This window comes from Nannobrachium achirus (genome assembly GCF_963921795.1).
Source record: "Nannobrachium achirus genome assembly, chromosome: 13".
Classification (NCBI taxonomy): Eukaryota; Metazoa; Chordata; class Actinopteri; order Myctophiformes; family Myctophidae; genus Nannobrachium; species Nannobrachium achirus.
In genome coordinates, this window is record NC_137833.1 from 50,774,881 (window position 1) to 50,802,301 (window position 27,421).

At 43.0% G+C, this 27,421-nt stretch overlaps 1 protein-coding gene across 1 annotated transcript; it reads left to right on the plus strand.

Annotated features, from left to right (window-relative positions):
- Positions 1-1,319: 1,319 nt before the first annotated feature.
- wnt8b (wingless-type MMTV integration site family, member 8b) lies at positions 1,320-19,786 on the plus strand (the record flags this gene model as incomplete). Its single annotated transcript, XM_080739750.1, has 6 exons — positions 1,320-1,390; positions 3,631-3,664; positions 9,594-9,732; positions 13,616-13,741; positions 15,759-15,901; positions 19,217-19,786. The coding sequence occupies 6 exons, from the start codon at positions 1,320-1,322 to the stop codon at positions 19,784-19,786; spliced, it is 1,083 nt and encodes a 360-aa protein (XP_080595876.1).
- Between the last annotated feature and the right edge of the window lie 7,635 nt (positions 19,787-27,421).

Genomic DNA, 27,421 nt, shown 5'->3' on the forward strand with positions numbered 1-27,421 from the left:
ATTGGTATCAAGTACCAACAGTAGAAAATTACTCACTATAGCCTATGCAGAATGTCCTGTTTCACAAGTTTTCAAATGCGTAATCTTATTTATTTATTATTTTCATAGCAGATCTACAAGCTCGCAATTCAAATGGCCAAAATGTATTTTGGCCTGAAGTGATTAATACATGTTTTGTAATAATAATCCAAATCTACAAAGTAACTAGTTACTATAAAGCTTTCAAATAATTGTAGTGGAGAAACCTAACTTGTTTGACCTAATCTGATTACTGATAATTGTCTCATATATGACCCGATTTCAGTATCGGAATCACTTTGCAAGGAGATATATGTTTCAGTTTGCTTTGGTTTAACACTAGGAAAGACTACACAACAAATGTTAGATGGATGAGGCCTCACATTTGCCTGTAATGAAATGCTCATTAGACATACTGAAAGGTTCGTTTGAATTTAATCTTTAGAGGATGGTAGTGTTTCCTCTAACCCAATCTTAATTCCCTCTAAAACTTTAGTTCTCAAAGTGGGGCCTGGGGACCCCCAGAGGTCCTTGAGGGGGGTTCCCAGCTAAATGAGTTTCTATAGCATCAAAAATCAGTTTAACCTCTTTTTCAACCTGTATACATCAGCTATTTGAAAATCTATAGACAATCTACAAGCTCACAATGTGTCGCAAATGCGTCTCTTGGCATGAAAATGTTTTAGAAGCACTGTTCTATTTGGCCTTTTTGTTACCTAATCAAAAACGACAAAAAACAGTCATGATCCAGGAACAAACTTGTACTAATCCCCCCCTAAGCAATCCGTTAACACATCTTTTCAACATGAGGAGTATAATGTATTGCCCTAAATAAACCTTTCAGCGGGTCTTGGAAATGCAAAGAGATCAGAGTTACAGTTTCACATAAGGATTAAACAGATCTTCCTTTTTGGCTCTTCGGGAGCAAAGGGCCACCAGTTCCACCGCACCGCGGCTCAAGGCCCAGGGGTGCCCCTTTGATCACTCCAGTCCCTCCTTGGTACAATGGTTCTGATTGGCGGAGAGAGTCGGAAGGGGGAAAATCTTTAATTAAGCAGATAATCTCTTGTTGGGGACGAGCGCGGGGTCCATTTCAGGAGATCTCCCCCCCTCCTCGAAAGTGGGTTCAGACTCTTTGGGTATAGCCCTGGGTCTGAGGTTTGGTATGTTAGGTGCAGCTCAGTGTCCCGTTGACCATCAGGCTGCGAGGATAGAGTTGCTGCCGTCCATCCATCCATCCATCCATTCATTCACTCACTCCTTCATTCATTGATTCATTCCATCTATATCTACCTGTCAGGATGTTCACTCACGTGGAGACTTTCTATTACGCGTTCATTCTGTTGACTCACATGAGGTGTTGTTGTAGCTGGTAAGTTTTTTATTTTGGCATTTTAATTCCTTTATGTTTTATTTATTCCCCCCGCAGTGCATTTCACGCAATGGCAAATTTTAGAATAGACCGAAAACAAGCAAAGGGGGTTGTATAGACCTAAATATGCTCCTTTTTAAATTGTTGCATGGACCCTATTAATTTCCTCCTTATTTGATTATCATTTTAACGTTATGCATAGTATGGCAATTAGCCTAATATGACTTAATTATGATTTTATGGTACTTATAGGATGAGTTTTTATGTAGCAAACTAATAATTGAACTGTAAAATATGCTGCATTATACAGCATTTCCTGGGAAATGCTGGTTGGTTTGTAAGATCAGATAAGATAAGATCAGATCAACTTTTATTGATCCCTGTGGGTAAATGTAGGTGTCATAGCAGCAATAATAATGACACGGTAAGTAAGTAAGTAATAAGGCAGAGGTAATTATTTTCTAATACAACATGTATTACATATCTTGCACTATCATTAATAATGGTATAATTGCATAGCTGATAATTGCAATCTTTTAACCCAAGGGAAAGCATCTGTGTCATTTTAGATCTTCCCTTTGGCCATTCAAAAATAGCAGACGTGCAAGCCCGCAGCGTGTCAATTTGTGCCGCGCTGCGGGCTTGCACGTCTGCTATTTTCGAACATCTTTTAAAAATCTTGAAAGCGTGAGAACTTTACAGATTTTCTAAGGCATTTAGTAGAATGGCCTCAGGTCTTGGAAGCTTAGCTTACTGAGGCCATGGGTCATGCTATGACATCTATCAATATCTCTCTCTGTCTGCTCTGTCTGTCAGTGTTGATTGATTGATTGATTGAAGACTTTATTAGAGGTTTGCATAGGAAAAAGTACAGGACAGTACAGTTCACTGATACACGGTCAACTAAAAGGATAAATAATACCACAAGAAATCTTATGGGCTTGTTTCAATTGGGGTCACTTTTTTACAACTCATACTCAGACAACATTAAATGATTAATTAATTTTAGCAATCTGAAAAGTTTCTAGTTTTAGTCGACTAAATACCTTAGGATTTTAGTCGCCTAAATCCGCAGTTGATTGTCTACGAAAATGCAATTTGCCGGGGCTTGATGGCGTCGTAATGGATGATTTTACACTTGGTTGCATGCTGAAAATAGCCGATCTACAAGCTCACAATGCCTTGTGGACTGAAAAATGCTTTACAATGAAGAGTATATTTTTAATTTTTAGTCGACGAAATGAACATTGCTGTCTGTCTGTCTGTCTGTCTGTCTGTCTGTCTGCCTAACTATCTATCCATTAGTTGTTGTCTGCGTATGAACGTGTGTCATGTTTTTGCATTTGAAACCCATAATTGAAATCACGTGGAAAGAATAGTTTGACTCTGCACTTGGCCTCTATGGCTATTTAGGGTTTCCTTATGGTTTTTGGATGTCCGGTGATGACACAAAGTTAAATTGTTATTAACTCATACAGGGCCAGATTTCCAAAATATGAATATGAATGTGCGCTTATAACGCCAGGAAATAGCTATTTTGTATCCCCCCAGACCACCTTAACCAGACCACCTTAACGAATGCACGTTCATCATACCATACCACCAGATGACCACTAGAGACCACCATACACCATACACTGACATGGTCCCATGTTAAGCCTGTTTAAATCCACATAACAGGATGAGACGCTGACTTGGTCCTCATTGACTTAACATGGACGGGCCGCCGGTCACCATTTCAGCTCAATACTGTTCAATTCGTGCTTGATCGTCTCAAACCACCATTGGTATGGGCATCGGGACGTATATAGATGCCACACAGAAAGTTTCAGAATCAAAATCCGACCTAGTGAAGCTACGTGAGGGTCGGATGGTTGCATTGAGGCTAACGCTAGCAGAGGCCTGTTGTCAACAGGAAGCCCTGGTTTAAAGGTGTCGTCATAATCGTATCCTTTTTTTTCACGGTTTACGTGTGGACATTAGCTGAGGTAAGCTAACCATTTCGCTCCGTCTATAAACACATATTAAAAGCTTAAACAATGCTTTTATATAAAAGTCGCTCCGAGTCGCTCGGCACCAAACGCCATAGTGAACTAGTCGCTCGTAAAGTCGCCCGGCGCTAACTGAGTTAAGTGCACTAATGAGAGATGTTGGGGCGCGGACGGAGCAGACAGAGGCATTCCTCAGGCCTGTGAAGGGACACTTCATTTCCTGACTTAATAAGCTGTCTCCTTTTCCAGGTCAGTGAATAATTTCTTGATGACTGGACCCAAGGTAAGCCAGCATTCTTTTGATCTCTTATCCCCTTCTTCTACAACCCTTCCCCAAAAGAGCGAAAGAACAACCTTTATAGGATGTCCTATATATACACGTAACACAGTGGCTCTCAAACATTTTCATGTCAAGGACCCTCAAATTGGTATGCATTTGGCCGTGGACCCTGAAAATCTGAAAATCTTTTGTGTCAGGGACTCCCAAAAGAGAAGATTCATGTTAATAAAGTTACAGAATTAAAATGTTTACAAGCTCACCGCGCAGAAAATGTACTTTGTGATTTATACTTTTGAATACTTTTGGCATTTCTGAAAGCATGGACTTTTGCATGCTCAACCCATTAAAACCAGGAAAGCATCTGTAGCATTGTAGATTTCTTGCGTTGGATATTCAATAATAGCAGATATACAAGCTCACAGTGTATCGCTTCGTGCCGTGCTGCGAGCTTGTACATCTGCTATTTTTGAACAGTTTTAAAAAAATCTTCAAAAAGTGTGAGAACCACTGATTCAGAAGGCGTCTGTACAATCGCCCTCAGGTCTTAATTGGTGAAACAAAACAACCTCTATAGTACAGAGTAACTTTCAACTTGTGGTGGAGTAACACGACCAGGGTGGCGTATCCGATGTATACTCTGACTCAAGTACTACTGGGGTTGAGTACTCGGTTTGTCCACCGCCACTGTGGCCACACAATGGCGTTAATGATATATCAATGATATTCTTGGTCCTTTGTGGCTCCCCTTGTGCCTCCCGCACACTTGACCTCCGTCAGGCTCTGGCGTGTCTCAGAGGCTGGAGTGTCTAAAGAGCCATGAGAGGCGAGGAGGGTAGACGGGTATAGGCTGTAGTGGGTGGTCATCATTAGGGGAAGCAGACCCCTGTGAAAGAGGTGGTACTCCTCCATCCACCCCCCACCCCAAAAAAAAGAGAGTCCACTTGAGACGTATTAGTATGTATCGTTCACACAGTCTGAAGAAGAACCAGAATGAAGGGGCCAACGAGCGGAGGGAGAGAGAGGGTGATCTGTTGTTTTGTTTTTCTCTCTTCTGGTGAATCAGGTTTAAGAGAAGAAATGTTTGGCGAAAGCAATTCATATGTTGGTAGTAGTGGAAGCAGGACTCTTTTTTTATTGCAAAGTAAACCATTATTTGGGAATTTGGTTCCATTTTGTACACTCCCCGCAGTTATAGATCTATAAGGGGCCTTTTCCACTGCTAAAGAACCGGTTCGGGTACTTTCTCCCGCAACTCTCCTGGAACCTTGGTTCGTTCTTGCGAACCAACTTTTACGGTTCGGAACCAACTCGGTTCTCTGGTGGAAAGGCTCACCTCTGGTTCATCCCAAAGGAGGGAGAGAGAACCCGAACCGGTTCTTTGCTGGTCGAAAAGCGCCCTCATAGACCTATAGGGTCCATTTGGAACCCCCCCAAGGATCCCTAAGGTTCCCCCTGATCCCACTTTTGAGAACCGCTTGATCAAGCAGTAACAGCAGCGGTTATTGTTGAACCATGTAAGACCTGAAAAATACCTACAAATGTCTTCTAAATCCTTTTCTGAAAAACTTATGTTTCTTTATCTGTAGTGCTCAAAGTTTTTAATGCCAAGGACGCCTAGAATTATGTACTGTATTTGACCGCAGACCCTCATCTCAAAATATTTTGTTCCAGGTACCCCCCAGAAGCAAAGATTTAAGTCAGAAATGTTCGCTTTAAAAGAATATATATTCAAAGATTTGCACAGATTGTCTCGTTTTTGGCAATGTTTAGGCCATTGACGACTCATGTTATACTTGACATTACTACCAACCATTACCCAAAGCGTGCCGTCGTGTTATGATTATGGGACTTTAGGGGTCATCAACAAGGACAAATGTGTGCAAGACGTGGCCTTGTCCGTGTTGTTTTAATACATAACATTATATCATCGTTGTCGGGTGGAAACCTCGTATCTCCAAGTTTCAAAAGTGTACGTTCTTTCGCAAAGCAAAGCCCTGCTTCATCATACAAGGCCGTCACATATCGTCGTTGTCGGGTTTCCACCCGACAACGACGATATGTTCTTGTTTTGATCATAGGACCCGATTGCTGAATGTCAGTCTCCACATTCTCATCAGAATATGTATGACACTGATTTACTATGACACTATGGTACATTAGGAGTCCACAAGGGCAGTGGTTGTCTTGTCAGACGCTTTATTTCCAAGGACCGTCCATAACAAATGGAATTTGTTCACTAGTTACAGGCCTGTAATTATGGTCCTTTAGGGCTAGACAAATGAGTTTGTCAACTCATTTTGTTTGTCCCTGGCAAAGTACAATTTTCAATACTGTTACTCCTACTCCACTACATCTCAGAGGCAAATATTGTACTTTTTATCAATTATCTATTTTAAAAAAAAAATTGAAAACTTTAGTTATTTTGTAGATTTTGATTATTATTACAAAACATACATTACCCACTTCAGCCCTATATACATTTTGACCATTTGAAAACAGCCGATCTACAAGCTCACAATGCGTCGCATCGCGATGCATTGGTCTACTATTTTCAAAAGACTTTTTAATACATGTTATACATTTGAAAACTTGTGAAATGGGACATTCTGCATAATGAGCACGTTATACTTTTGGTACATTTTGATGCCAATACTTTTACTCAAGTGCATTTTGACTTGTAACAGAGTAATTATACATTGCAGTATTGATACTTTTACTTAAGAAAAACATTTGAGTACTTTTTCCACCACTGACCCATGGCCTTGACCTTTATCATCTGATTGACCCAGTACATACATGTGTTGAATCAGTCTCATACTAACTGATACATTTGACGCCATGACAATCAACTACTTTATCAGATAGACTGACGTCTTTGCTCAATGCTACAAGATGCATGATCTATTCCTGCTCATTCTGTTCTTGTCCTTGTCCTCATGTCTTCTGGTCACGTCATCATGTGTCCAATACTGTATCATAATTTCTCTATGGGTAATAAACTTCAGAACTTGTCGTGTGATACTGCCCAGTGTGACACTTGTTCTGAACTCAACTGAAACGTCACTCACCACCCTTAGTTAGAGAGAGAGACCCATAGGGACAGCATGGTAGGAACTGGCTGAACTATAGGCCTACCTTTATAAATAATTGGTTGATTGAATGATTGATTGATTGATTGATTGATTGATTGATTGATTGATTGATTGACTGACTGTCAAAACCTTCATAGTCTGTTACATGACCATATATTTGAACACATTTGTATCTGTCAAAAGGGTATACAAACAAGCTTGAGCATTGTAGTCCTTTGAGTGCCTGTGTGTGTGTGTGTGTGTGTGTGTGTGTGTGTGTGTGTGTGTGTGTGTGTGTGTGTGTGCGCGCGCGCGTGTGTGTGCATGCGTGTGTGTGCGTGTGTGTGTGTTTGTGTGTGTGCGTGCGTGTCACTGAGGTGTGTCCTCCCCAGGGAGAAGAGCATCCCTGAGAGTGTTCAGCTGACCTTTGAACTTCATAGACTTTGACAAAAATTGGGTGCGTTCGGAAACCCGCACCGGGTGTGTGCTCGGTGTAGTGAGTGCAGTGGGCGTGTCGTTGTATAGTGCGTTCAGTGTGGCTTATTTACGAACGACCAGTTTTAAGAGGCAGCTGTGTGCTTTTTAAGTAGCCTAAACTTTCTGAAAAGCAGCAGTTGCTAAGTATGCTAACGTAACGTTGCTATTGAAAGGAGATGTAATTCATAACATTGGCACACCTGCTGTTAGTTTACACGTTAATGTGTGTGAAACTATCAAGGCCAAACGACCAATTAAGCTGCAAATGCTGCATTTTGCGGTAATTTCCTCCATTGTTCACAGCTGAGAAGCGTTCGAGACATGGCTATGAAAACCAACCAATCAGAACACCGAACCACCGCACCACACCGCCTAACCCCATCTTCTGAGTAGGGTTGGTGAGTGCGTGCACTCAACACACCAGTGCGCCGCGCACTGGATTTCCGAACGACAACGCACCAAGTGCACCGAATAAACGAACGACAACATGGCACACCAGTGCGTTGAGTGCGCATTTCCGAACGCGCCTCTGAAGACTGTTTTCATCCTGACCTGACTAGTGTAGTGATGGAAAACATTTTTATTAGGCTATTAAGCGTATCTTTTAGTATTTGGCCTAAAGACGAATTAGGAGCCACTAAACTGTATGTAGGAGCCATTATGTGACTTTTGTATAACGTCTTGTGTTTTTATTATTCACTTGTTCTTAGTGGAACTGCTCTGGCACTAGGTTCACCGTAGCTGGGGTGCTTATAATAGAGTATATGACGTCACTCGCTCATCCCCCGGTTCCACGGAAGTACTTTCTCTATGGAGAATAACAGTGAGTCATCTTAAAATCGTCCCGTATAAGCATTGTGGTCCAAAAATAAATAAATGGTCTCCGCGATATTGTCGGGGAGGTGGCTCTGTATGGTTTATGATAGTCACTCACTCATATTTGATACAGTCTGTTTCTAGCGAAATTGGAACTAATTCGGCGACAGTAACATTAGTGTTTTATCACCATCAGTTGATTCTTCATATCCATGTGAGTCAAACCGCTGAGATCATTTGTTTATGTTTGGAACACAGTTCTTATATGACGCGATATGAAAAAGTCTATGGGAATTCAGAATGGGGGGAAAAAAACATCAAACTTCGTAGTTCTATTAGTGGTGGTATTCACCTGGTCACCTGTGAACAGAGAGATGTGGTGAGCTTTTGAGTGACAATTTTACTTGTTTCGAGGAATAATAACCTAAATGAGTAACCAAAATGTGTTATGCATCCTGAGCCTACAATGTTTTCTTCCATGTTTAGCTCCTTTTTTTTTTACTGCTTATTCGTAGCCAGAATAAAGGGGTTCCAAGCGGTTCCCAGAAAAAGGATTGATAGTTAGGAACCAAAATGGACCCATATGGGGCTATAACTCTGTCAGAGTTACGGGGGTCTCTGGCCTTATACTGTATACCAAACTATTTCCTTGGAATTAAAAGGTTTGAGAACCACTGTACCAAAGCCAAAGACTAAAAGGTATCGGGACTAGTGGAGAAGAGATCCAGTAGAACTAAAAGACGAGCCATTTCATGTTTGGTTGTGCTCTGAACAGCGCTCTGAAAATAGCAGAACTGCAAGCTCACAATGCGCCGCACTGCGAGCTTGTATTTCTGCTATTTTCAGCATGCAACCGAGTGTAAACTCAGGCATCACAACGCCATCAAGGCCCGGCCAAAATACATTTTTGTCGCCCAAAAAAAAAAAACCTGTAGATTTAGTTGACTAAAATCGTATCATATTTAGTCGACCTAAACTAGTGAAAATAGCCAATCTACATGCTATTTTCACAAGAGAACCGTCTTATACAAAATGTAATGGCTCAACTCTTAGTGCTCGTCAGGGTGGGGGGTCCCCTGTTAAAATATCAGTGATGCTATAGCCCTGCGTCCTGAGTCCCTGACTCATATTTTAATAAAGGACTCATTAAACTAAGCATCCCTGCATCCCCAGGATGCATACAACTCTATCCTTCCTGCTATCAATCATTTGTGGAGTCTCCACAGCTGTGCGTTCTGGCATTATTGAAGAGATGATTGAGATTGTCTTGTAATTCCATGCTTCTGTCCTTTATCAACTACATACAAGTAGCTATTTGCCACTATTTGTTTAAATTAAAGTCCTTTGTGATGTTTTCGCCGTTGATACATAAAGCGTGTGTCGTCGCGGGACCCATAACATAATTCTGGGACCCATTTGAATGACCACCTGTGGGTCCCGGGACCCATTACATTGGAAACCTAGCAACATCACTGAAATATGATTATTTTGGGGGGTCGCGGGCTGAGAAGGTTGAGAACCACTGATCTAAACGCCTTCCTCCTCCTCTGTGGCGTGCCGTGTGCCAGGCGTACCTGATCTACTCCAGCAGCGTGGCGGCGGGGGCACAGAGCGGCATCGAGGAGTGCAAGCACCAGTTTGCGTGGGACCGCTGGAACTGCCCCGAGAGAGCCCTGCAGCTGTCCACACACAGCAGCCTGCGCAGCGGTGAGAGAGAGCACACCTCCACGACCACATCAGTCACATTATTCTGACTTTTATTTAGGGATGCACCGATATATCGGCCACACATCGGTATCGGCCGATGTTTGGCGTTGTCGGTCAATATCGGTATCGGCAAATAAAGCTGACACTAAACGATGGCAGTAACTGATATTTATCTGTTGTTGATAAGCATACATGTTGATGTGTTGGTTATTTGCAGCCTACAGATATCTTTATCAGCTATCAGATAAATTGTTATTTCGGTATCGGCCAAGAATTTCCTTATCGGTGCATCCCTATTTTTATTCTTTTTATTGTCCATAGCAGTGGTCCCAAACTAGTGAAAATAGCAGATCTACAAGCGCACAAAGCTTGTTCATATTTTCATATTTTTTTTAAAGGTAATGAAAATCTACAAGCTCACAATGATCTACAATGTAGATCATTGTGAGCTTGTAGATTTTCATTACCTTTAAACAAATATGAAAAGAAAAGAAAGTGGGATTTTTACTTGAGTCGCGACCCATGAAAATTGCTCCGTGGCGCACAAATGGGTCCCAGCCGACTGACCCACTGTTTGGGAAACTAGGGCATAGCAGGGTTTTGTGGTGCCACCATTCGAAAGCCCATTCATCTTTCTCATAGAGATTTATATGAATTATTTCAAGCCTGTAACCAAGCCATCCAGGCTCCTAGTGGTGAATCATGAGCATAAAACACTTGATTCTGTGTGAAAAATATATATTTTTGAAAACCGCAAAACAAAGGCTGCCAAACCACAACCTCCATCCTTCATTTCTCACATGGCCCTCTTCTATAGCGCCACTATGAGGCAGATTCTTGCAAAACACATTTATGGACACTGCTCCTACACATTTTGCCCTAAAACCACGCAAATCGGTACACAGTACGTCTAGACTCATGTCATCAACATGGATCTGTCACATTTAGCGCCACCATCAGGCAGATCTTTTCAAACACTTTTTGGACACTGCTCCTACAGATTTTGCCCTAAAATCACGCAAAGCAGTACACAACATGTCTACAGTAATGTCATCAACATGGATCTGTCCCATTTAGCGCCACCATCAGGCCGATTTTTACATGCAGGTCGCTTATCTCCTGATTTAGGGAGTCTTACTGGTTAAATATTCAAAAAAAATTTTTTACACAGAATCAAATTTTTATAGAGCCTGGGTGGCTTGTTTCCAGACATGACATAATTTATTTAAATATTTTCTGAAATCTCGTGCACCATTTTCTTCTCTACATATCTTGCGTGGAACATATAACTGAATGACAAACTACTGTAAAAATGTGTTTATTCTGTGTCATTCCCCGGGCCAGGGAGGGGGGGTGCGAGGCTTAGGGACTGAGAAGACTGAGATGTTTGTTTAGCGAGGAGCAGATTCATCATCCTTGGTTCTTTCAGGGATAGTTACTGTGGCCTTGGTGGCAGTTAGGCTGAACAAACACACTAATCCAGTTCACTGCACGGCTCTCCTGTCGGAGGCCTGCGAAAACATGAGGAGCCCACATCTAGACACGCAGTGGTGGAAAAAGTACTCACATGTTGAACTTGAAGTTACAGGTAAAAGTCAAGAATTCAAAATGTACTTGAGTAAAAGTGCAAAAGTTTTGGCATGAAGATGTACTTGAATGCCAAAAGTAAAATGAAGAATGTCCTGTCTAAATTGTTTGAAAGTCATTCGAAAATAGCAGATCTACAAGCTCGCGATGCGTTGTGACCTTGTAGATTGGCTATTTTCAAATAGCTGAGTTTAAATAGGGTTCAAGTGGTAAATGTATGTTTTGTAATGATAATCAAAATCTACAAAGTAACGTAACTAGAGTTTTCAAATACATGTGGTGGAGTAAAGGTACAATATTTGGTTCTGAGATGTAGTAATTGTCAAGTAACCACTAGTCCTTGACCGTTCAAGTTATGTGCAGAGTTTGGTTTTGGTGCACAGTATATGAGGGATTGAATGTAGGAGTCTCAGAAGTCATGGAGGACCCAGACGGATCAGTGATGTCAGTCATCTCCAAATTTGGGCACTGTTTCAACAGTGTTACCACGGCGGAGATTCATATCAATTTGGGGGTCCTTAACATGAAAATGATTGAGAACTACTGCACTACATGAGAATCAATCAAACAATCAATCAATCAATCAATCAATCAATCAATCAATCAATCAATCAATCAACTTAAAGTCACAACACAATTACAGGTAACAGTGAGGTGAAACTCTTGCTTATGCAGGCTTCTACATTTGCAGCTCGAAGGAGCAAAAAGAATATAATTAGCAGTAAAGAATGTAAAATAGGATGAGCACAAAAAGTTTGTATCCTGTAATAATTAAAATTGGTCCTATAACACATGCAGTGCATTCAGTATAGTGCTTGTCAGTATCATGTTGCTTAGATTAGAAGACCTTTAAAAGTGCATCAGTAAAGTACAAACCAGTTAAGCACAGGCGACAGCCTTAGGCTTTCTTCAGCAGCCTGATAGCTGCTAGAAACATTTGCAAAACATTTGCATATCAGCATATTTTCCTATGAGACACAAGTTGCGATAATGGTTTGTGTTATGGGGTTGATGATGTCATGTCATGCAAAAGATATGGTTCATAATACTTTGATGTTGTAGATAGACGGAGAGATAATGAATAATTCAAATAAAAATAATTATAATTAAAAAGAATTGTGTGTGCTATATTCTATATGGAAAGTATAGGAATATGAGGCATTACTTAATTACTTACATCAAGTCTCTATGACAAATCCTAATGACCCTTTCACTTTACTACTATACTTTATAGTGACACACATACTGTATGTATACATACCGGTATTACACAATTATACCCCAATGCATAACATACTATGAATGATCTGCAAGGAGAAAGGAATATTAACGTGCATCTCCCTTGGTCTTTAATAGGATGGAAATGGGGGATGCTTGCCAATAGCTGTACCTGCTCTGATGTTTAGTTTATTGTGGTAATTCTATTTGTGTTTTTTTCCCCCTCATGGATTCTTTGTATTTATTCACTTTTTTATTGTATTTATTTGGTCATATGCTGTTGTCAGCATATCTACAAGCTCACAACGCGTCGCTTCGCGCAGCGTTGTGAGCTTGTAGATCGGCGATTTTCTCTACTTGTTTTCTATTTTATGTAATTTCTTCGATCTTTCATTCATTTATTAACCAAAAATTAGCCACAAATGGGTCCCGACCCACTGTTTGGGGTGAACGGGTACACATTATTGTGTATCGTTATTTTATGCTTTAACCAGTGAAAAATAGCAGATATACAAGCTCACAGCGCGGCACCGAGTGCCGCGCTGCGAGCTTGTAGATCTGCTATTTTTGAAAAATCATGAAAATTAGAATTTTGACCCCATTCTATAAGCGTCTTTTGAATCATTCTAAGATTTTTTGAAAAACCCATGTTTCTATGTCAGCAATCTCTCAGTCTCTGGCCATCTTCAAAGAAAAGGTCCTTTTCATTTAACTGGAGCTCAGTTAGTCTGTTCTTGAGAGACTACTATGTCAGTGGTTCTCAAACCTTTTCATGTGAAGGACCCCCAAACTGATATTTATTTGGCCACGGACCCGCATCTCAAAATATCTAGTTCCAGGGACCACCCAGAAGCAAAATTTGAGTTACAAACGTTCGCTTTATTATACATACATACATACATATATTCAAAGATTTGCACAAATTTTCACAACTTTTTCAAAAATAGCAGAGCTTGCAGCGCGGCACTCGGTGCCGCGCTGTGAGCTTGTATATCTGCTATTTTTCAATAGCTAAAGCATTCAATAATTCTAGGCCTGAATGGGTTAAATAAAAGGTTATATTTATATCTGTTTCCAGCGAACCGGGAAACAGCGTTCGTCCACGCCATCAGCTCGGCCGGGGTGATGTACACTCTGACCAGGAACTGCAGCCTCGGAGACTTTGACAACTGTGGCTGCGATGACACCCGGAACGGCCAGCGGGGTGAGGAGGAGAACCACCGCAGACGTTGTTTTTAAGTTGCTAGATAACATTCTGATCATGCCTGTTCAATGTCTGTTGTTTTAAAGTTAGGCTAAGTGATTTCATTTAAGTTTCACTTTGACTTTTCATGTAGGTGACAGGCGGGGGGGGGGGGCCTTCCTCCAATCATGATCAAGTGTGGGCGGGCCTTGGTGCGCGTAAGGCGCACCCACTCGACCATGATTGGAGGAAGGCCCCAGTCTATCCCGATTGGAGGGAAACCTGTCTGTGCTTTTTTTCTCCTCACAGGGGATAAGGCCAAATTTGGACCAAACACTCTATAGTAACTAGTACTTATCAAAACATAGACCCATTTTGTTATTATTTGAATGAAATGAAATCACTTACCCTACCTTTAACAGTTCACAGTGGTGGACATTATTTGTGTGTTTTGTTTTGTTCAGGGACATGCTGGGCCCCTGATTCAGCCCGGGAAAAAGAGTTGTAGAGGCCCTCATTGCGCGCTATAGAGAGAGATCTCTCTCTATAGCGCTGCTGCTACTCAAAGATTTGCCAATTCAGACCATGACAAGAGACAAGCCAGTGGGCCAAAACCTTTGGAAAGTGGGCCAAAACCAGTGGAAACCTTATATGTCCAAAACCGTTTGTTTGGTATTTATCATTTAAAAAATGATTTAAACTAGTGAAAACAGGCGATCTACAAGCACACAACGCCTCGCACCGCGAGGCGTTGTGTGCTTGTAGATCTGCTGTTTTCACTACTTTTGTGCAACAGCCTTGTATGATGAAGCAGGGCTCTGCTTTGCGAAAAAATTTACAAATTTGAAACTTGGAGATACGAGGTTTCTGCCCGACAGTGACGATTTACTTTGTTTTTCCTAATGGCCGGCCTGGACCGTCCGGGAATGAACCGGCCGTTCGGGAGTTGTCCCGCTTTTCCCAATGGCCAGAACGTCTTTAATTAAAAAAAATATCATACTTTTGTCTCAAGGCAAGGCAAAGCAAAGCAAGGCAAGGCATTCTATGTGTATGGCGCATTTCAACAACAAGGCACTTCAACCTGGAGAAAAAGGGGGAAAGGTTGCCTACATTATGAATGAATCTCCTAAAGCCCTATTTCAAACAGTGAAAATAGCAGATAATACAGGCTCACTATCTTATTATGCCATGATAGGGATAGACAGTAGGCTGACATGAAATGCAGGGAGAGAGATGGGGAGTGACATGCAGCAAAGGCCGTCCGGATCGGGACTCGAACCAGCGACACGCTGTCAGGCTTTACTGAGCCTACGGTAGGCGTCTGGATCACTGTGCCAGCAGCCCAGAACCATTGCATTATGCATGCAATGTTTGTTCTGTCTGAGCTTGTAGATCTGCTGTTGGTATCTTTGTTTTGGAAAATGTCTAATGTCTAAAAGTACCGGTACTCCAGTACTTTAACTTGAGTACAAATCTGACTGAGCAACTTTCACTTATAGTTGAGTAGTAATATTTTACCTGGAGTATCCCTGCAAGCCAAATGACGTCATGATGACGTTATGATAACGTCCTCTGGTGACTCCAGTGACGTTCAGAACTAGGCCAGATCACAGCCCATATGGGGATGATCTTGATGTCACTACCAGGACGTCATATGGATTTATGGATTATTGTTATTGTTTGTAATGTTAGTATGAGCACGTAAGGTTATATTCTGGGACATATCTGACTAGTTATGATATTTATCTGGCCTCGATCGGACCCTTTCTGATTAATCCAGGACGTCCGTTTTCGTGGGCAGGATTTATGTTCGTTGAAATCGGGTGATATTCTTGGCCAGATCTGACTAGTCATGGTTTTACTTGATCTGGCCCCAATCGAGACGTCACTGATTGGTCCAGGTCCTGACCGTGCCTGCTGGGTATAGTATCTATACTGGGGCTTGAGTACACTCATTAATAAGACCTCCTCATCATGACTACTTCTTCATGCACGCTGAGAGAATATCAGCTCTTACGGTTCTTTTCTACTTCCCCAGGCGGTCACGGGTGGCTGTGGGGAGGCTGCAGTGACAACGTGGGCTTCGGCGAGGTGATCTCCAAGCAGTTTGTGGACGCCTTGGAGACCGGGCAAGACGCGCGGGCCGCCATGAATCTCCACAACAACGAAGCCGGACGCAAGGTACTGCACTCTGGGGCCAGAGCCCGAGGCTTTGGGCCCCCCATGGGGCCTGAGACTGTGCACCCCCCCCCCCCACACACACACACACCCACACACACACACACACACACACACACACACACACACACACACACACACACACACACACTGACATAAAGGACCTTGTCATCTTGTACAGCAGGGTTCCCCAATAGGCGGCCGGCGGGCCATTTGCGGCCCGTGGGGGGCTACTGTCTGGCCCACACCACCCTAGTAATAATGGTGGTATAAGAGCAGCAACAACACTAGTATATCATCGTTGTTGGGTGGAAACCTTGTATGTCCAAAACCGTTCATTTTGTATTTATCATCTAAAAAATTTACTAAACTAGTGAAAACAGCCGATCTACAAGCACACAACGCCTCGCATCGCGAGGCGTTGTGTGCTTGTAGATCTGCTGTTTTCACTAGTTTTGTGCGACGATCTTGTATGATGAAGCAGGGCTTTGCTTTACCAAAAAAATACACATTTGAAACTTGGAGATACAAGGTTTCTGCCCGACAGTGACGATATCTGAACTGTCACTGGAGTAGCGGGAACGCCACCGTCGCCCCCTGCAATGTTGTGGCCCTCTGCTTGGTACCCTAGACATAATTCGGACCTTAGGGAAAACTAATTGGGGAACCCTGACGTACAGTGTAAAAAGGATGGGGTCTTCAACAGCTATATGCAGTATAGAACCTGAAATGTAAGACTTTGGAACAGTCAACAGGCACTCTTTTATTAAGGGCCTCCCCAGACTGATACAGGCCCGTTCGGCAATCCAGCCTTGACTGTACAGAATTTGGGATTCATTTTAGAGCTGATCCAGATAACCACACAGTATTCATATCTGTAGGAATCTTCTACCAGTGGAGTAACTGTGAGGTCTCTTGAAGAACTCTTGCGGTGGGGAGCCTGGCTGAGAGTTTGCGACTCTCTCTCTCTCTCTCTCTCTCTCTCTCTCTCTCTCTCTCTCTCTCTCTCTCTCTCTCTCTCGGCCCCTTGGCTGAATCCACAATGTAAAGTACCTTTTGAATCATTTTTGAATCACTGCAGTGAGTGTGCCACCCAGGCGTCCCTTTCACCTCTCCCTACAAGTGAGGTGAACACTCGTCCACCAATAACAACAGTGTGCTCGGTGTACCAGAAGAGGCCTATTTACCGGCCGGTGAATGCCCTTTATGACAATATACTTCAACTTGAGAAATCTCAGGATCGCTGGTGCGAGCTTAACGAGAGCTCCTGGGGAGCCATCCATTGCACGGCGTTCTGTATTATGCTGCGTTCTTCTTCTTCTTTTAAGTCGTTTAGACCGGGTTCGCATTATTGGCTATTATTATTTTATGCTTTAACTATTGAAAAATAGCAGATCTACAAGCTCACAGCGTGGCAGCGACGCGTGTCTTTTGAATCCTTCTAAGGTTTTTTTTAAAAACCTATGTTTCTATGTCAGTGGTTCTCAAACCTTTTCATGTGAAGGACCCCCAAAATGATATGTATTTGGCCACGGACCCCCATCTCAAAATATCTAGTTCCAGGGACCCCCAGAAGCAAAATCTGAGTTACAAATGTTCACTTTAAAAATACATATATTCAAATATTTGCACACATTTTCACGACTTATTAAAAAATAGCAGATCTACAAGCTTGCAGCGCGGCAATCGGTGCTGCGCTGTGAGCTTGTATATCTGCTATTTTTCAATAGTTAAATCGTTCAATAATTCTTGGCCTAATTGGGTTAAATAAAGTGTTTAGTTTTATTCTTACAATACGGATCCCACATTTATGTTGGGGTCTTTGTTGGGCCCCTGGAGGAGTCTGAGTGGACCACAGGCGTGCAGCTGAAGTGTGCTTTGTTTACCCAGCCCGGGTGCCCTCCTGTTGGGCTTCAGGATCCCCATGGCACCTGGAGCATCATTGTAACAGAAAAGATGGGGAGAGAAAGAGACGGGGCGGGGAAGAAGAAAAAAAAAACCTTTTACGTTTGTCCACTCAGTGGGACTCTCCATTGGGTCTTCTCCCGCGGCAGAAAACACGTTGATAATGGGCGCGCTAAATAAATACTCCCTTTTTCTTCCGGGAGACAATGGTACTCGATGTGAAACTTTTGATTCAGCCTCATCTCGACAGAAAGTGTCCCCCCCCTCCCCCTCCCCCTCCCCCTCCACCGCAAAGGAATAACGCTCCTTTTCATACTGACAGCTGTTTTGTGTCGGGCAAAGTCAGGAAACGCCGTGGACGCAACAATAGCTGGCCAAGAGAATTCCGGAATGTAAGACCTTGAACCTCATATTTCTGTCCTCAAAAGTATGTGTATTCATCCTTTTTAGGCTCTAAGTGGAACACCCAGCAGCGTACGATTAGTGAATTTGACAACACATCAATCAAACGGACAAAGCACATCTTGGCCTTTCTGTGCAGAATGTGATGGTCTTCTTCAAACGGCGTGAACTGCCAATGGCCAAGTATACCAGAATCAGGGACGTGCAGAGAACGTTAGAGAGGCAGGGGCTGACATTTCTAAAAGGGCCTTTTGGGGAAAATAGCGAAAATAGCAGACCTCCAAGCTCACAGCGCGTCGCGCTGCGACGCGCTGTGAGCTTGGTGGTCGGCTATTTTTGGTGGTTGATACCACACTGAACTAAGCTTTGGTTTTAGCGCCCCCCATAGCTGGAATGAGTTACAATGCACTTTAAAACTTGAATCTATGGTTTCATTGGAAAAATTTAAAAATTTGCTGTCTAATCATGTTGTTTTACATTGTCATTGCTTTCATTAAGATGTGCTATGTGCTATTGTTTATTACTGCTCTTACTGCTTCTTTAATTTACTCATTATATTGTGCTTGTTTTTACAAATCATACTATGTCTTATCTTGCTGTTCTTATCTTGTTATTATTATTGTTGTAGTTGTTTGTAATCTCGGCATCGTTGAAAATGAGGGCTTGCCCTCAATTGTATCCCCGAGAAATTAAATAAAGGTTGAAATGAAAAAAAAAAAATCAAGTCAATACTGGAGATGTGCCGTATGGCATGGATTATTAGGGCAATTCTTTCAACATAAGACGCTGCAAAGTTCAGAGGAGTTTGGACAAGGAAATTCTCTCTTGAATGCTGCATTTGCATTTCTTTCACCTTTGTGAAAAAACTGCATTCATGGTCTGGAGAGGGCACTTTTTACAGACGGATAAAAGGGCAGGCCCCCTTTGATGTCTATACTGTATGTGTGCAACGTGCCTGACCAGAATGAAACAAACCTTGTCCATATATTTCTGTTCCTCCCAACCTTCCAGGCCGTGAAAGGGACCATGCAGCGGACGTGCAAGTGCCACGGCGTGTCGGGTAGCTGCACCACGCAGACCTGCTGGCTGCAGCTGCCCGAGTTCCGCGAGGTGGGCAACTACCTGAAGGAGAAGTACCACCGGGCACTGAAGGTGGACCTCCTCCGCGGCGCGGGCAACAGCGCGGCCAGCCGGGGCGCCATCGCCGAGACCTTCAGCCTCATCTCCCGCAAGGAGCTGGTCCACCTGGAGGACTCCCCCGACTACTGCCTGGAGAACCGGACGCTGGGCCTGCCCGGCACGGAGGGCCGCGAGTGCCTCAAGAAGGGCAAGGGCCTGAGCAAGTGGGAGAAGCGCAGCTGCAAGCGGCTGTGCGGGGAGTGCGGCCTGGCGGTGGAGGAGCGCAGCGCCGAGATGGTGTCGAGCTGCAACTGCAAGTTCCACTGGTGCTGTGCGGTGAGGTGCGAGCAGTGCAGCAAGAAGGTGACCAAGTACTTCTGCGTGAAGAGAGGGGGTCCGAAGGGGAGGAACGAGAGCTCCGGCAGCCGCAAGAAGACCCTCAGGCTGAGGAAGAAGCACTGAGCCGCTGTGATATCTTCTTCGTTGTCTTGATTCCACATCACTTTTACTGCCATGATGTGCCTTGGCAAGCGCCTTGTCCGTCTGTTGTGTTTTGGACACACATTTTCAAATCGTCTTAACTAGACTCAGTTTTGTGTAATGGCAGCGCGGGGTGCGTAACACTACATTATAGAGTACACGGTTTTGGTTATGTTTTAGAATGTTGTTCTGAATATATTTAAAACTATATTTTTTTACTCTTTTTGAAAAGTCATTGACCATCTAAAAGGATATTTATCAAACTTGGATTTCTCCACGCCACATTTTATTTATTCTCATGCAGTAAAAAAAAAAGATAGGCTTCTCAATAGATCTCCTCAAGATCATTGGCATAATTGGTTTCTAAAATGGTCCTTGAGTACACTGACATCTGTTTAGCATCGCTGCATGTCAAACTGTACCTTTGAGTTTGTTTGTTTTTAAACTGGTTTTCGGTCCTCCGCAACCCTTCGTCTTTCCCTGACTATCTCGGCCCCATGGATGTATTTAATTGTATATACAAAAATAAGCACTTTGTACTGTATATTGTTAATTTATTGCACAGTTGTTCCTAGTTTTTGCTTTAGTTTTTTTTTTCTATAAAAAATAATAATAATAAAGAGGAACAATAAACACTTTTGATGTAATACGTCCTTTGGCTGTAAGAGAATGAAGCAATAATAGCCACAAGAGGCATGTGGTTACCAGGTATTTTATAACGGCTGAGAGGCGTGGTGAGATACCCCTCTCAGCCGTTATAAAATACAGGTAACCACATGCCTCGCGTGGCTTATTGCTTTTCTAAAACGGTTACAATAATGGCAACATGAAAAATCATCGACATGTACCAATTAAAACTGTTCTATTTCACTAATAATTCACTACAGTAGTAGTTCCCAGCTTTTTGCCAACAACACAGGTGCAGATAATTGGTGCACTGTGGAACACTGTGGAAAGAAATAACGCACCTGGGTTTGATATAAACTGATTCAAGGTGTGGGTTATAGTCTCATATACCACAGCAATTAAGGGAAACCAGCCAATCGGAATCAAGGAATGGAACTAGCAGTTTTAGAAGAACAGTTTTTACATTTGAAGAGCTTCAGTCGACCTCATCATCCTTTAACACGGTGGATTTCAAAGTTGGGTCCGGGGACCCCAGGCTAAATTATTTATAGTCAATAGGAACCAACTGGACCCTTACCGGTTCCAAAGGCAGAGAATGTACAAACAGAACCAAGTTCCATTCGTACATTCTCAAGAGTTATGTTGGACTGTGGCCTCTAAATGCGTACCAAACTACGGGTCATTGAAATAAAAAACAGTTTTGGAACCAGTGCTCTTTAACAGATTCTCATAGAGACAGTAATCACTGACGGGACCCACAGTAAACAATACAGACACAGTACCTTCTTCCTCGCATTGATCCCATTAGGGACAGGGATTCCCCTCGGGGGCAAAGCAACAAGAAAAAAACTCTTTTCGCCTCTGCCTTGTCCATCGTGCCTTTCTCAATTTCGCCTCTTCAAATACCTCCCTTTCTCTCCCTCATCTTTGTAATCCTCAAAGAGCCCCCGTCCCCCCCCCCCCTCTCACATCCCCACCCCCCACCCCCACCTAACTCCCCTAGCGTCTTGGAAGTTTCTTTACTGTTTAATACTAGTTTAATTAACTTTGTCCAGACAGGGTTGGGGGTGGGTGGGTTGGAGGGGGGTGGGGGTGTATGTAGGAGGACATGAGGCAAGTTGCCCCCTAAAAAAAAGAAGAAAAAAAAAATCATCCCTTCTCTAATTTTGTATGCTAATCTCCTTTTTCACGCAAAAAAACCCCCATGCCTCAGGAGTGTTGGGGAGGGGGTTAGAAGTGTTGGGAAAACTTTCCGGGGTTGCCTCGAGCGGGGAAGGCTTCCTGCGGCTGTTTTATTTCGTCGGGCCCACCTATTTGGATCCTTTCACTCCACTAGAGCCTTCCTTTGCTCGATTTAACAATGAATGGCCCAAGCTAATCAGCTCTCTCGGAAATGCACCGCTGTCGAAGGAGGGAAGGTAATCCCCTCTCCTACTCCTCGCTCTCAATGGGGCCGTCGCCTCGCAGAGGACTTTGGGAAAAGGCCTCGCGCAGATTCACACTGTTCCCTCAATGGAGGTTAGTGCAAGTATTGTGCCCAAAACAAGTGGGTTTTATAAACAAATGCCCTAGCTTGCCAGGATATCCACCGGGCCGCCCCACACCTGCGAGGGAGAAGTGCCAGTGCATGGAGCCCAGGGGTGTCGCACCAAATTCTGGGCCCTTGGTACAAGGATTCACTGCGGGCCCCCCATGAATGGTCTTCATAGGGGGAGGGGGTTTAACCCATTTAGACTGGGAACGCATTATTAGTGCCGCGCTGCGAGCTTGTAGATCTGCTATTTTTGAGAAATCTTGAACATGTTTGCAAGTCTTTGAATATTTCAAATCCTTCTATGTCAGTGGTGCTCTTTTCATGTGAAGAACCCCCCCAAAATGATATGTATTTGTCCACACACCCCCATCTAAAAATATTTAGTTCCAGGGACACCCCAGAAGCAAAATACAAATGTTCGATTAAAAAATAGATATATTCAAAGATTTGCACACTTTTTTTCACGACTTTTCAAAAATAGCAGATCTACAAGCTCCCAGCGTGGCACTCGGTGCCGCGCTGGGAGCTTGTATATCTGCTGTTTTTTCAATAGCTAAAGTATAAAATAATGAAGGCCCCTCCACCTTGGGCCCCAGTAACTCAGTCCCACTCCCCCCCCCCCCCCCCCCCCTTGTGACGCCCCTGGTTGGGCCACAGCAGCACATGTTCAGCCGAAAGCAACGGGCCCTCCAGATGAGATGGCACATGAAAGAGGAGATTAGCCGTCTCCATTGATAGAGCGGCGGGGTGGGGGGGGCATTCATTTCTTCACCTTCCTCTTTTTCACTTAATAAAGTGCCAAGGAAACACCTTGTTGACATCTTATTTACCAAATAATGATCATAATCAAAAGTCCCCCCTTTCTGAGGTGACCCCATGGCTGGTGGAGGGGCGGGTTGGGGGGGGACAAGGCTCATGCCTTGGCCTAGTTCTGCTGTGTAGCAACAGCAATGAAACCAGCACACTGAAGGAATCCGCACTGCGCTTAAAGAGGCGGAATAATGCAGAGGATTTATTCTTCAACCACTTGAAGCTGTTCTTGGGGCAAGCATTTGGCAAAAATGGCAGATCGCTCACAAGCTCACAGAATGTCCTGTTGCGGACATGTTGTGAGCTTGTATATCTTACCGTTTTCAGCAAAGATATTTGGTGTAAATAAATCAGCAAACCTGGTATAGAGCCTTGGTGAACTCAAATGAGACAAGTGACAAATGAGTATAATGGTTTAAGATATACAAATCTTACTCAAGTTTTACTGTATACTTATAGGTAAAATGCATTTAGTTTCACATTGAACTAATGGTTAATAATAGGAGTTAGAGACCACAATGTATATGAAAGTAATTTTGTGTAATTTAAACTAGGTTAATTGTGTACCTGGTACATTATAGTGTCAATGTACCGATTATTATTTTGTATAGAATATTATTTTTAGACTGATGCTAGGTTCTTGGTTTACTTCTGAAGCACAACACTGTCTCTATCTACATTCTATGCAGGGACATGCAGAGAATGTTAAGGCTACTTTTAACCAAACCGATTCGGCCGCGAATCGGCGGCGGAAGGCGGCGGATAGCGTCTGTTGCCGAACGGGAGCTCATCGTCGGGTTTTCGGCAGCGGGTCGGGAACGTTATCGACCGAAAACTGGAAAACTGGACATGCTCAGTTTTGTTGAGTCGCCCCTCGCCGTCGGTAAGATTGAGTAGTCGGGGGACTTAATGATATCTCGCGCTAATCAGTCTAAAAGCGCGAAATTTTGCACAGATGTAGCTCAGGGCATGTTCTAATGATTTAGCTAGGGCGCCCGAGTCGGCGACCTTCGGGGTCGCCACAGCGGCCAAATCAAGTTGGGCTCACATTGACTTTCTATACAGGAGGAAAATAATTTTCTGGGTATTGAAGTAGTATCTGAGGGGTCTAACTAGGGGTTTGTCATCATGCTGAATCCATTGCAAGCATTTGTTTTGCACAAAAAACATTCCTTGGGCTAGAAATGACATCAGAAAACGATGCAGGTATGGGTGAGCATTCATGTTAGTCGGAGGCCTTAGGGTTTTTTTCTCGTGCTAATCAGTCTAAAAGCGCCACATTTTGCACAGATGTAGCCCAAGGCATGCTCTAATGATTTAGCTAGGGTGCCCGAGTCGGCGACTTTCGGGGTCGCCACAGCTCCAGAAAACACGCAAAAAACTCTGAAAAGTGATGACTCATCACTTTTCATCACTAAACCATCGTTTTCTTGGGCCATTTGTAGCCCAAGGAATGTTTTTTGTGCAAAACAAATGCTTGCAATGGATTCAGCATCATTACAAACCCCTAGTTAGACCCCTCAAATCCAACTTAAATACCCAGAAAAAAAGTGTTTTTCTGGGTATTTTCCTCCTGTATAGAAAGTCGATGGGAGCCCAACTTGATTTGGCCGCTGTGACGACCCCGAAGGTCGCCGACTCGGGCGCCCTAGCTAAATCATTAGAGCATACCCTGGGCTACATCTGTGCAGAATTTCGCGCTTTTAGACTAATTAGCGCGAGATTAACATGTCATCTCCCATAGGCCCCCGACTAGAGGGAGTTGTAGAATAGTTGCTACTGCTGCAAAACCAAGCCAAAATAAGCCAGAGACATTTTCCCGTTGCATACTTTTACTAAATACGATATTCTCAATCTCCACTCTCAATTCCTATTCCAATCTGATCCAAAGCAAAGCTAGTAGTAGGCTAGTAATAGTGCAGCAGCTGCCCGTGTTGTTGTTTTTTTTTTCTTCTCCTCTGCACGGAGAACAGTCACGTACGTACAGAGTGCCTCCGGGTTCGGTTGCCAGATTCTGTGAGTGAAATAAGCGACCAGGTCTAGCCCAAAAGCCGCGACCAGTTTCACCTCTGAGCTCTATTACATTAATTATTTTATAAAATAATGTTGAAAGCAAGGCCAAATAAGCAACTACACTTCAGAAACAAGCCCAAACAAAAGCAACCACAACTAGTAACATTATAGGAAAACAGGATCAACGTTGCTTATAACGAGCAGACCTGGTACCACTGCCATACAGTAACTACAGTCGGCGCCGTCTGAAAAAATAAATAAGTGCTTAGTTTTTTGCAGTTCTTTGCAGTTCTTTGCAGTCTGTATACAGTCAGAAGGAGTCTCCTGTAGGCTGTTTGGTGTGGAGACACCTTTAGAGGCAGGGGCTGAAATTTGTAAAAGGGCCTTTTGGTGAAAATATTGAAAATAGCAGACCTCCAAGCTCACAACGCGTCACACTGCGACACGTTGTGAGCTTGGAGGTTGGCTATTTTCGGTGCTTTTCTCGCTGATCTAGGCATAATCAAGTAAATACTGGAGATGTGGCTTACGGTATGGATTTCTACACAGAGAGGGCAATTCTTTCAACATAATATGCTGCATTCAAGTTCAGGAGAGTTTGGACAAGGCAATTCTCTTGAATGCTGCATGCCTTCAGGTATGTCATGGAAAGAGGGCATTTGCATTTCTTTCACCACAGTAAAAACTGCATTCATGGTCTGGAGAGGGCACTTTTTAGAGGCGGATAAAAGGGCAGGGGGCTCAAGCCCCCTTTGATGTATGTGTGCACGTGCCTGATTCTATGTGCCGTATAAATGTGATTGCCTTGCTTTTCGTAAGTCACTCTGGATAAGAGCATCTGCTAAATCCACAAACACATTAATTGTAATCACATCTTTTTCAATAAACATGTTTATTGCTATGACACGTTATCATTTAGATATAACTTATCTTAATTTAGTTAGATAAGTAATTCATCGTCGCAAACATTTGACATTGAGCAATGAACTGCCCATAATATCCAGAGACACAATGATAGTCCCACAGCCACCACTATCTCACATAGTTACATAGAGTGAGCAGTGGTGTAAAGTAACTAAGTACGGTACATTTACTTAAGTAATGTATTTAAAAACAACTTCAAGATATTTGTACTTTACAGTTTACTTCTACTCCACTACATCTCAGAGGCAAATATTGTGCTTTTACTCCACTACGTTTATTTGAAAACTTAAGTTACTAGTTACTTTGCAGATATAAATTAGAATAGCCTGTTATAAAACATACATTAGAAAATAGCTGAACTACAAGCTCACAACGTGTTGCATCGTGACGCGTTGTAGATCTGCTATTTTCAAGCATTTTCGTCATTTTTCTTTTGTTACTTTAAGTACATTTTGATGCCAACACTTTCATACTTTCACTCAAGTACATTTTGAGTTCCAGACTTTTACTTGTAACAGAGCATCTCTATATTGCAGTATTGATTATTTTACTTAAGTAAAATATGTGAGTACTTTTTCCACCACTGACAGTGAGTAGACTCAGGGACGTGCAGAGAATGTTGAAGAGGCAGGGTCTGACATTTCTAAAAGGGCCTTTTGGTGGAAATATTGAAAATAGCTCACAACGCGTTGCAGCGCGACGCGTTGTGAGCGTGGAGGTCGGCTATTTTCGGTACTTGATACCACACTAAACTAAGCATAATCAAGTCAATACTGGAGGTGTGGCGTACAGCATGGATATCTACACAGAAAGGACAATTCTTTCAATATAAGATGCTGCATTCAAGTTCAGGAGAGTTTGGACAATTAAGGCAATTCTTCGGAATGCTGCCTTCAGGTATGGCATGGAAAGAGGGCATTTCTTTCCCCATAGTAAAAACTGCATTCATGGTCTGGAGAGGGAACTTTTTAACAGACAGATAAAAGGGCAGCGGCTCAAGCCCCCTTTGATGTCTATATGTGTGCACGTCCCACTGTGTCTGCCCCACCACCACTATCTCAGCACAGTGGAACACACAGAACCTGATGTTCCACAACCACTAACTGCTGATACAGCACTTACGTGTGTCCCACGTGGTCTCGTGCCTCCCTCGTGTTCACGTTTTGGCCACTTAAAATCCAACAGACAGACACACCTGCAGTGTGACACTGTGTGCACTGCAGCCAGGATCAATGCTTTTATCAGGGAACAAACAGAGATAAAAAAGGAGGGTCAATTTCAAAACCTGTTCCATGTTTAAATAGTTTTACATATCATAGTTGTCGGGTGGAAACCTTGTACGTCCAAAACCGTTTGTTTTGTATTTATCATTTTAAAAGTGATTTAAACTAGTGAAAACAGCCGATCTACAAGCACACAACGCCTCGCACCGCAAGGCATTGTGTGCTTGTAGATCTGCTGTTTTCACTACTTTTGTGCAACGGCCTTGTATGGTGAAGCAGGGCTTTACTTTGCAAAAAAATGTACAAATTTGAAACTTAGAGATACAAGGTTTCTGCCCGACAGTGACGATATACATTATGAGCTCTAATGCCAGGCTTGTATAGAGTACATAAGGTCAGCTCCTACGCTTTAGGTAGTAGGCTGCTCAGATTATTTTACTTACTTGAGTAAAAGTACAGAAGTATTGGCATCAAAATATACCAAAG